This window comes from Mesoplodon densirostris, chromosome 1 (assembly GCF_025265405.1).
Source record: "Mesoplodon densirostris isolate mMesDen1 chromosome 1, mMesDen1 primary haplotype, whole genome shotgun sequence".
Classification (NCBI taxonomy): domain Eukaryota; kingdom Metazoa; phylum Chordata; class Mammalia; order Artiodactyla; family Ziphiidae; genus Mesoplodon; species Mesoplodon densirostris.
This window is the reverse complement of record NC_082661.1, coordinates 76716677-76728398: the sequence shown is the minus strand read 5'-3', so window position 1 is coordinate 76728398 and position 11722 is coordinate 76716677. Positions and strand designations below refer to the sequence as shown.

At 37.4% G+C, this 11722-nt stretch overlaps 1 protein-coding gene across 4 annotated transcripts in view; it reads right to left on the bottom strand.

Annotated features, from left to right (window-relative positions):
* Positions 1-780: 780 nt before the first annotated feature.
* SEC24B (SEC24 homolog B, COPII coat complex component) overlaps positions 781-11722 on the bottom strand; it is a 93909-nt gene continuing 82967 nt past the window's right edge. The window contains exons 22-24 of one of the 4 annotated variants that reach the window (XM_060104821.1): positions 10927-11019; positions 2120-2223; positions 781-1875 (exon numbers count right to left, since the gene is read on the bottom strand). In XM_060104821.1, coding sequence (XP_059960804.1) covers positions 1761-1875; positions 2120-2223; positions 10927-11019 — 312 coding nt within the window. In that variant the 3' untranslated portion in view covers positions 781-1760. The remainder of the gene's footprint in view (positions 1876-2119; positions 2224-10926; positions 11020-11722) is intronic. The other 3 variants (XM_060104814.1, XM_060104835.1, XM_060104829.1) reach the window with 3 other exon arrangements.

The following is an 11722-nucleotide window of genomic DNA, read 5'->3' as shown; positions in this document are numbered from 1 at the left end:
GGCTCCGAGAGCTCCTGGTAAGCATGCCCCTTCCTCTTGTCAACTTCCTGCCTCACAAAACCAATGGCCAGAGACTTGCTGCACAGGAGGTGATGAGGATGATTATCTGTCTACTCCCCAGGAGGACCAATCTCCTCATGCCTATGTTCTTGCTGATGTCAGTCTTCACATTCTCTAACTGGAGTCTGGCCGTCTTCAGAGGACAAGGCCTTTCAAGGTGGCTGTTTCTGATCTCAAACCCCAGGGAGGCATCCCTCGGCTCCTCATTTGTAGACATCCAGATGAAACTTCCCTCAAATCTCAATTTCAAGCATCTCATATCCTGACCACCACTTCCTATCTTTCCAGCTCATTCCCTCTGGTATCCGTACCCTAACAGCTCTCTGCCCTCAACAGGACCTCCAAACTATTTTCTTTTATTTGATCCATCCACCAAACACAAACCGGTAGAAATCACTCACCACGCACATCGAGGGCCTTTTTCCTTCCAAAGTTCATCAATGGGACTTTTACAGTGTTTATAATAAAATTTTATTTACAAGCTAATGGATCATGAACAGTTTTTACAGTAAATAAGCTGTTAGTAAATGAGGTGTTTTTTTTTCCATCAGAATAAAATCACTCTCAAAGTTCAAGATGGTAATCTTAAAGTCAATTCAACAGGATAGTCACAACGTTATAAAAATTTTCTTGCTATGCATGTGCAGGAAAAAATGCCTAATTTAACCAAGAAAAACAAATTAAGGTTATGATTAGTCAATAATCATATGTGTTTTGAAAGTAGTGTTTTTTTAGAATACAAACAGAAAAAGTATTTGATAATGTCCACAAATTAATGAAAACATATTCACATATATTACCTAGTGAAATGTGGTATCATTGTGTTTCCCCAAGCAATAAATTCAATACATCCTATATGTAAAAATACCACCAACTCTCCCCTACCACAAACACACAAACACCAAGCCATATTGTCAAGCAAAATATTTTTAATTAGTAGGCTGATCATAAATAAATCCACATAAAAGATTTAACAGAATTACAAAGAGTTTTGTGTTTCTTTTGTGGACTCAATTCGTAATATGCATTAGTCAACCTCATTCTCTAACTGCCACCAAAAGAGTTGTCATCCACCAATGCAGCACAGTTTAAGCAATTCATATTCTGTAGTTACATTTTTACATTTTCTTTACAAATGTAACATTTATGTACATTATATATATATTTTTTTCTATAGTTCATGTACTGAAACTATTGTTTTTACAGGGAAAATATTGAATTCATTTAATGAATATGAATCATTCCTTGTTAAAAAGTAATTCATATAAACAAATAACACGGTACCACTGCCTTTTGGCATCTCTTGTCAGAGTTCAAGTCCAGAAATGTTATATTAATTATAAGAAAAGGGAATTTATCTAATATTACATTATGACATATCATCCCACATAACTACATAAGTTTGCCGGCTTGCAATGAACAGAGCACTGTACTGCTGCACTACTGGAAATGTGTGGAAACCAATTCAAAATATACTTCGCGAAACAGCATCATCATTACCATTAATTTAGGATGAAGAAAGTCTGTCAAGTTCTTTCTTCCTCTTTACCTTTTGCCAAAGCCTCAGACCAGGTGCTATGCTACACATTGTCTCTTGTAACAACAAATGCCTACATTTCAAATTTCCTATGTGCTTCTCTGACAGATTACGCTTTACCTAGGTTATAGACGTTTTTCTTCTTATTCAATTTTATTCCACTTCACTTACAAATCTGCTGCTGAACGTGAAGCAAAAATTCATAGTAAGAGAATGCGGCTTCTGTCCGGTCTTCAATCAAATGTTGAAAAAATTCTGTTTTGGCAGGACTCTCATCTCTGAAGAAGAAAAAGGAGTTTTTATCTATAATGCATACTATTAAAAAGAATACTTATACTTATTAAAAAAATTACTAATTCATAGGGACTTGAAAATGAATAGGGGATGTTAATCAAGTAATAGCATTCTACCACTAGAATGTATTTTGATATTATTATCTAAAATTTGCTTTTGAAGACAAACAATTTCACATAGATTGGACAGGATAAGACAATTTCATAATTAAGTTATAGAAGTACTTACTTTACCACGTGAAGAATTGGGTTTAATGGTCTGTTGTCTCTAAGCCAGGTTATAAAGGATCTAGCTCTTTCTGATGAAAGGGTGTCTAGCTCTGGAAGATGTGTCTGGTAAAAAATGTAATTAGGAGATTATTTCCTTTCTCATAGACTTAGGTAGTGTTAGGACTCAATCATGATTGCCACTATCACCAACCAACTGCCAGCACTCGATTCCCAGCCCAAACAGCAGCAAACAAATATATGAAATTTACACTGTTGATAAATCTATTTATATTTTTCTAAGTCATAAGATATACTTAATGATAAGTACGTGACTGACATTTTACCTGAATATTATACTTTTTTCCAGACAAGTCAATAAAACATACACAATGATTAGTATTTCATGTATATTGTGTTACACTTTGTATGTTTCTTCTAAAGGAAGTATTCAAGAGAAGGGGGCTATCACTAAGCTCCAACTTCACTTATAAACAACTATACGCTATACCCTATTCTAATAATAGGCATTCTTAGGAAATTGTATGTTTTCTTTAGTCCTTAAAATTTAAGGGCAAGGAATTTTAAAGAATAGTGTGAATGTGTAAATATATTTAAACACTATATGCAAGACTATTTTAGATACCTAAAAAGTTTATATTTTGCACATTATTCTCTCTTCAGGTTGTATTCTTTTGAATAGATGCATAGATATTACTTATTTAATGCTACAAGTATATGTGTACATATAAATACTTCCATGAATATACCTATAGGATATATTCTTAGGAGTAAATAATTTACTGTTTCATACACTGTGTGATTTTAATTTGAACAGATATTGTTAAATGACCCTTCAAAAGACTGTGTAAATGTAGAGTCCAATCAATAGTATTTGACAGGCCCGTTGACCTATTCCCTCTGCATTACTGCCTGTTATCAAATTAAAAAAATTTTTACCAGCTGGCAAAAATCTGATAAATGAAAGAAATGCTATGCTGTTACTCTGTTTTCTTAATTACAAATGAAGTTGAACACTGTTTCATATGGCCACTACTATATTTTCTGCCCATGAATTGCCTGTTCAAATTATTCCTCATTTTTCTTTTCTTATTTAAGGGAGTGCAGATGTCCTTTTCTTTTCTTTCTTTCTTTTTTTTTTTTTTTTTGCGGTATGCGGGCCTCTCACTGTTGTGGCCCCTCCCGTTGTGGAACACAGGCTCCGGACACGCAGGCTCAGCGGCCATGGCTCACGGGCCCAGCCGCTCCGCGGCATGTGGGATCTTCCCAGACCAGGGCACGAACCCCTGTCCCCTGCATCGGCAGGCGGACTCTTAACCACTGCGCCACCAGGGAAGCCCTGAGATGTCCTTTTCTTAAAAGATTTGTAAAAGAACTTCTTATCCTAGAGAAATAAGCCCCTTTCCAGTCATGTGAGTTACCGATAATCTTCTGATTTGGTTGTCTTTTGGCTTTATTTATTTTACCAGATAGAAATGTTTTATTTTTATGCTCTCAGATTCTTTAGCCTTTTCTACCACTGACTTACAAAGGCCTTACCCATTTTAATATAATAAATACTATTTTTCTAATATTCCATTTTTTCAGTGATTTGAAATGCAATCTTTACCGCATTCTATTTTTCATGAATTAGATTCATTTCTGTATTCTGTTCTGTTCTACTGATATGTTTATTGTGCCACTATCACTGTGCATAAATACAGCTATAAAATAAAGTTTACTATTTTATTTAGCAGGACCTGTTTTTCACGTGCTTTCCCCGCTGCTGATAGTATTCTCTCTTTTCAAACTTTTCCTAATTATCCTCATTTGTTGAGTCTTAGAAATGAACTCTGGGATTAATGTGTCAAATTTAAAAAAATAAACAGTGAATGTGGTAAGAATCACATTGAATTTATATTCATTTAGGAGAAAGGATATATTTAAAATAAGGTAGGCCTTTTCCATTAAGTATAGAGAACTGCTTTCAGAATCATATTTCTTTGGTATTAACACACATACAGTAAAGGCCTACTGAAAAGATTATGTTTATTATCAGCAAAATAATTTCAATTAGAGAAGTTAAAGCTGTTGGAAAACAGTTTGGCAGTTGCTCAAAAAGTTAAACTTAGAGTTTACCATATGACCCGGCAATTCCACTCCTAGTTACATACTCAAGAAAGCTTGAAAACAGATGTTCACACAAAGACTTCTACATGAACTGTTCATGGCAGCACTATTCACAACAGCCCCAGAGTAGAAATAAAACCCAAATGCCCATGAACAGATTACTGGATAAACAAAATGTGGTATATTCATACAATGGACTATTATTTAGTCATAAAAAAGAATGGGGCTTCCCTGGTGGCGCAGTGGTTGAGGGTCCCCCTGCCGATGCAGGGGACACGGGTTTGTGCCCCGGTCCGGGAGGATCCCACATGCCGCAGAGCGGCTGGGGCCGTGAGCCATGGCCGCTGAGCCTGCGCGTCCAGAGCCTGTGCTCCGCAGCGGGAGAGGCCGCAGCACTGAGAGGCCCGTGTACCGCAAAAAAAAAAAAAAAAGAATGAACTACTGATACATACTACAACATGGATGAACCTTTAAAACACTGTGAGAAGTATAAGAAGTCAAACACAAAAGGCTGCATATTGTGTGATTCCATATACTGTATATGAATTGTCCAGAACAGGCAAATCCGTAGAGATAGAAAGTAAACTAGTGGTTGCCAAGGGAAAATAGAAAGGAAGAACTGGGATTAGGAACCAAGATGGCGGAGTAGAAGGACGTGCTCTCACTCCTTGCGAGAACACCAGAATCACAACCAGCTGCTGCACAATCATCGACATGAAGACACTGGAACTCACCAAAAAAGATACACCACATCCAAGGACAAAGGAGAAGCCACAATGAGACGGTAGGAGGGGCGCAATCACAATAAAATCAAAGCCCATAACTGCTGGGCGGGTGACTCACAGACTGGAGAACACTCATACCACAGAAGTCCACCCACTGGAGTGAAGGTTCTGAGCCCCACATCAGGCTTCCCAACCTGGGGGTCCAGCAACGGGAGGAGAAATTCCTAGAGAATCAGACTTTGAAGGCTACCAGAATTTGATTGCAGGACTTCAACAGGACTGGGGGAAACAGACACCACTCTTGGAGGGCACACACAAAGTACTGTGCGCATCAGGACCCAGGGGAAGGAGCAGTGACCCCAAGGGAGACTGAACCAGACATACCTGCTAGTGTTGGTCTCCTGCAGAGGCGGGTGTGGCTGTGGCTCACCGTGGGGACAAGGACACTGGCAGCAGAAGTTCTGGAAAGTACTCCTTGGCGTGAGCCCTCCCAGAGTCTGCCATTAGCCCCACCGAACAGCCCAGGTAGGCTCCAGTGTTGGGTCGCCCCAGGCCAAACAACCAACAAGGAGGGAACCCAGCCACACCCATCAGCAGTCAAGTGGACTAAAGTTTTACTAAGCTCTGCCCACCAGAACAACAGTCAGCTCTACCCATCACCAGTCCCTCCCATCAGGAAACTTGCACAAGCCTGTTAGATAGCCTCATCCACCAGAGGGCAAAGAGCAGAAGCAAGAAGAACTACAATTCTGCAGCCTGTGGAACAAAAACCACATTCACAGAAAGATAGACAAGATAAAAAGGCAGAAGGCTATGTACCAGATGAAGGAACAAGATAAAACCCCAGAAAAACAACTAAATGAAGTGGAGATAGGCAACCTTCCAGAAAAAGAATTTAGAATAATGATAGTGAAGATGATCCGGGCCCTCGGGAAAAGAACGGAGGCAAAGATCGAGAAGATTCAAGAAATGTTGTATCTAGAAGACCCAGAAGAATTAAAGAAAAAACAAACAGAGATGAACAATACAATAACTGAAATGAAAACTACACTAGAAGAAATCAATAGCAGAATAACTGAGGCAGAATGGATAAGTGACCTGGAAGACAGAATGGTGGAATTCACTGCTGCGGAACAGAATAAAGAAAAATGAATGAAAAGAAATGAAAACAGCCTAAGAGACCTCTGGGACAAAATTAAATGCAACAACATTTGCATTATAGGGGTCCCAGAAGGAGAAGAGACAGAGAAAGGACCAGAGAAAATATTTGATTATATTCGAAAGAGATTATAGTCGAAAACTTCCCTAACATGGGAAAGGAAACAGCCACCCAAGTCCAGGAAGCACAGAGAGTCCCATACAGGATAAACCCAAGGAGAAGCACACCGAGACACATAGTAATCAACTTGGCAAACATTAAAGACACAGAATAATTATTGAAAGCAGCAAGGGAAAAACGACAAATAACATACAAGGGAAATCCCATAAGGTTAACAGCTGATTTCTCAGCAGAAACTCTACAAGCCAGAAGGGAGTGGCATGATATACTTAAAAAGTGATGCAAGGGAAGAACCTACAACCAAGATTACTCTACCTGGCAAGGATCTCATTCAGATTCGATGGAGAAATCAAAAGATTTACAGACAAGCAAAAGCTAAGAGAATTCAGCACCACCAAACCAGCTCTACAACAAATGCTAAAGGAACTTCTTTAAGTGGAAGACACAGAGAAAAAAGGACCTACAAAAACAAACCCAAAACAATTAAGAAAATGGTCACTACCTTAAACATGAATGGATTAAATGCTCCAGCCAAAATACACAGGCTTGCTGAATGGATACAAAAACAAGACCCATCTATATGCTGTCTACAAGAGACCCACTTCAGATCTAGGGACACATACAGACTGAAAGTGAGGGGATATAAAAAGATATTCCATGCAAATGGAAATCAAAAGAAAGCTGGAGTAGCAATACTCATATCAGATAAAATAGACTTTAAAATAAAGAATGTTATAAGAGACAAGGAAGGACACTACATAATGATCAAGGGATCAATCCAAGAAGAAGATATAACAATTATAAATATATATGCACCCAACATAGGAGCACCTCAATACATAAGGCAACTGCTAACAGCTATAAAAGAGGAAATTGACAGTAACACAATAATAGTAAGGGACTTTAACACCTCACTTACACCAATGGACAGATCATCCAAAATGAAAATAAATAAGGAAACAGAAGCTTTAAATGACACAGTAGACCAGATAGATTTAATTGATATTTATAGGACATTCCATCCAAAAGCAGCAGATTACACTTTCTTCTCAAGTGTGCATGGAACATTCTCCGGGAGAGATCACATCTTGGGTTACAAATCAAGCCACAGTAAATTTAAGAAAATTGAAATCATATCAAGCATCTTTTCTGACCACAACGCTATGAGATTAGAAATGAATTACAGGGAAAAAAATGTAAAAAGACAAACACATGGAGGCTAAACAATACGTTACTAAATAACCAGGAGATCACTGAAGAAATTAAAGAGGAAATCAAAAAATACCTAGAGACAAATGACAATGAAAACACAATGATCCAAAACCTATGGGATGCAGCAAAAGTAGTTCTAAGAGGGAAGTTTATAGCTATACAAGCCTACCTCAAGAAACAAGAAAAATCTCAAATAAACAATCTAAACTTACACCTAAAGGAACTAGAGAAAGAAGAACAAACAAAACCCAAAGTTAGCAGAAGGAAAGAAATCATAAATAGCAGAGCAGAAATAAATGAAATAGAAATAAAGAAAACAATAGCAAAGATCAATAAAACTAAAAGCTGGTTCTTTGAGAAGATAAACAAAATTGATAAACCATTAGCCGGATTCATCAAGAAAAAGAGGGAGAGGACTCAAATCAATAAAATTAGAAATGAAAAAGAAGTTACAACAGACACCGCAGAAATACAAAGCATCCTAAGAGACTACGACAAGCAATTCTATGCCAATAAAATGGACAAACTGGAAGAAATGGACAAGTTCTTAGAAAGGTATAACCTTCCAAGAATGAACCAGGAAGAAATAGAAAATATGAACAGACCAATCACAAGTAATGAAATTGAAACTGTGATTAAGAATCTTCCAACAAACAGAAGTCCAGGACCAGATGGCTTCACAGGTGAATTCTATCAAACATTTAGAGAAGAGCTAACACCTATCCTTCTCAAACTCTTCCAAAAAATTCCAGAGGAAGGAACACTCCCAAACTCATTCTATGAGGCCACCATCACCCTGATACCAAAAGCAGACAAAGATACTACAAAAAAAGAAAATTATAGACCAATATCGCTGATGATTATAGATGCAAAAATTCTCAACAAAATAGTAGCAAACAGAATCCAACAACACATTAAAAGGACCATACACCATGATCAAATGGGATTTATTCCAGGGATGCAAGGATTCTTCTATATACATAAATCAATCAATGTGATACTCCATATTAACAAATTGAAGAATAAAAACCATATGATCATCTCAACAGATGCAGAAAAAGCTTTCGACACAATTCAACACCGATTTATGATAAAAACCCTTCAGAAACTGGGCAGAGAGGGAACCTACCTCAACATAATAAAGGCCATATACGACAAACCCACAGCAAACATCATTCTCAATGGTGAAAAACTGAAAGCATTTCCTCTAAGATCAGGAACAAGACAAGGCTGTCCACTCTCACCACTAGTATTCAACATAGTTTTGGAAGTCCTAGCCACGGTGATCAGAGAAGAAAAAGAAATAAAAAGAATAAAAATTGGAAAAGAAGAAGTAAAACTGTCACTGTTTGCAGATGACATGATACTATACACAGAGAATCCTAAAGATGCCACCAGAAAACTACTACAGCTAATCAATGAATTTGGTAAAGTTGCAGGATACAAGATTAATGCACAGAAACCTCTTGCATTCCTATACACTAATGATGAAAAATCTGAAAGAGAAATTAAGGAAACACTCCCATTTACCATTGCAACAAAAAGAATAAAATACCTAGGAATAAAACTACCTAGGGAGACAAAAGACTTGTACGCAGAAAACTATAAGACACTGATGAAAAAAATTAAAGATGATACCAACAGATGGAGAGATATACCATGTTCTTGGATTGGAAGAATCAATATTGTGAAAATGACTATACTACCCAAAGTAATCTACAGAATCTATGCAATCCCTATCAAACTACCAGTGGTATTTTATATGGGACTAGAACAAAAAATCTTAAAATTTGTATGGAGACACAAAAGACCCCGAAGAGCCAAAGTAGTCTTGAGGGAAAAAAATGGTGCTGGAGGAATCAGGCTCCCTGACTTCAGACTATACTACAAAGCTACAGTAATCACGACAATATGGTACTGGCACAAAAACAGAAACATAGATCAATGGAACAAGATAGAAAGCCCAGAGAGAAACCCACACACCTATGGACAACTAATCTATGACAAAGGAGGCAAGGATATACAATGGAGAAAAGACAGTCTCTTCAATTAGTGGTGCTGGGAAAACTGAACAGCTACATGTAAAAGAATGAAATTAGAACACTCCCTAACACCATACACAAAAATAAACTCAAAATGGATTAGAGACCAACATTAAGACCGGACACTATAAAACTCTTAGAGGAAAACATAGGAAGAACACTCTATGACATAAATCACAGCAAGATCTTTTTTGATCCACCTCCTAGAGAAATGGAAATAAAAACAAAAAGAAACAAATGACACCTAATGAAGCTTAAAAGCTTTTGCACAGCAAAGGAAACCATAAAGAAGATGAAAAGACAACCCTCAGAATGGGCGAAAATATTTGCAAACCAATCAAGAGACAAAGGATTAATCTCCAAAATATATAAGCAGCTCATGTAGCTCAATATTAAAAAAACAACCTAATACAAAAATGGGCAGAAGACCTAAATAGACATTTCTCCAAAGAAGACATACAGACGGCCAAGAAGTACATGAAAAGCTGCTCAACATCACTAATTATTAGAGAAATGCAAATCAAAACTACAATGAGGTATCACCTCACACCAGTTAGAATGGGTATCTTCAGAAAATCTACAAACAACAAATGCTGGAGAGGGTGTGGAGAAAAGGGAACCCTCTTGCACTGTTGGTGGGAATGTAAATTGATACAGACAGTATGGAGAACAGTATGGAGATTCCTTACAAAACTAAAAGGAGAATTACCATATGATCCAGCAATCCCACTACTGGGCATATACCCAGAGAAAACCATAGTTCAAAAAGACACATGCACCCCAATGTTCACTGCAGCACTATTTACAATAGCCAGGTAATGGAAGCAACCTAAATGCCCATCGACAGATGAATGGATAAAGAAGATGTGGTACATATATACCATGGAATACTACTCAGCCATAAGAAGGAACGAAATTGTGTTCATTTGTAGAGACGTGGATGGATCTAGAGACTGTCATACAGAGTGAAGTAAGTCAGAAAGAGAAAAATAAATATTGTATATTAATGCATGTATGTGGAATCTAGAAAAATGGTACAGATGAACCAGTTTGCAGGGCAGAAGTTGAGACACAGATGTAGAGAACAATCGTATGGACACCAAGTGGGGAAGCGGCAGGGGGGTGGTGGTGGTGGTGGGATGAATTGGGCGATTGGGATTGACATGCATACACTGATGTGTATAAAATTGATGACTAATAAGAACCTGCTGTATAAAAAAATAAAATAAAATTCAAAAATTAAAAAAAAAGAAAGGAATAACTGGGGGATATAGGTTTCTTTTTGAGGTGAATGCTCTGAAATTAGATACTGGAAATGGTTGTAAACATTGTGAATATACTAAGAACGAATGCACTGTACACTTTAAAATGGTTAAAATGTGACTCAAGGGAATTTTATCTCACACAAAAAATTTTAAACAAGTACACAAAATCCACTGACCATTTTCTGTGGTATTGATGCAAAATTCGGATACCCGAGCACATCCTCTATAAAGTTACTGTCACAGCTTTTTCCAATCCAAATGTAAAAAACCTAAAAATAACAATAACAAAATATTAAAACTCCCTAATCAGAAACCCAGTATAGCTACTTTTCTCAAAATTATCAAGCATAAAAGAGGCAAAGTATACTAACTCAAATCAAGTAGGAACAAACATGAAAGTAAAAAAGGAAACCTATAACTGGCACATTTGGAATCTACATTCAGGAATCTAGAGTGGTTCATATCTTCTTCTCTGCTTAAATGTCAAGGCTTCTCATAAAATATATTTTACTGCTTTCCTTACCTTTTTCCCAACAGGAATGTAATGCTTCAACCAGGATAACTGACTTTCTCTATTTCCTACCCACTAGTTCAATCATTTCAATTACTGCCTCTGTACTTTAACTAATGCCTCCCACCCCTACCCTACTCCTGCCCCACCCCATACTGTGGCTATCAGAATCCCTTTCCTGGGATCACAAGGCATCATTTATGAAGCCATCCTGCCCATTCTGACACCCTTCACCACCACCCTGTCCAATGACCTCTCCTGAACTCCTAATAATTAATGGCATTTCAGACAATGGATGAAGCTGAACTAGATAAATTCTTGAGGTCCCTTTGAATTTTATGATTCTTGATGGTAAAATCGTTGAAGACAGGAATTTATCTCTTTACTTCTCTTAAATAAATTGACCACCTGTGCCAGTTACCAATTTACTGCCTTTGAGTTCCTAATCCACCTTTCATTGC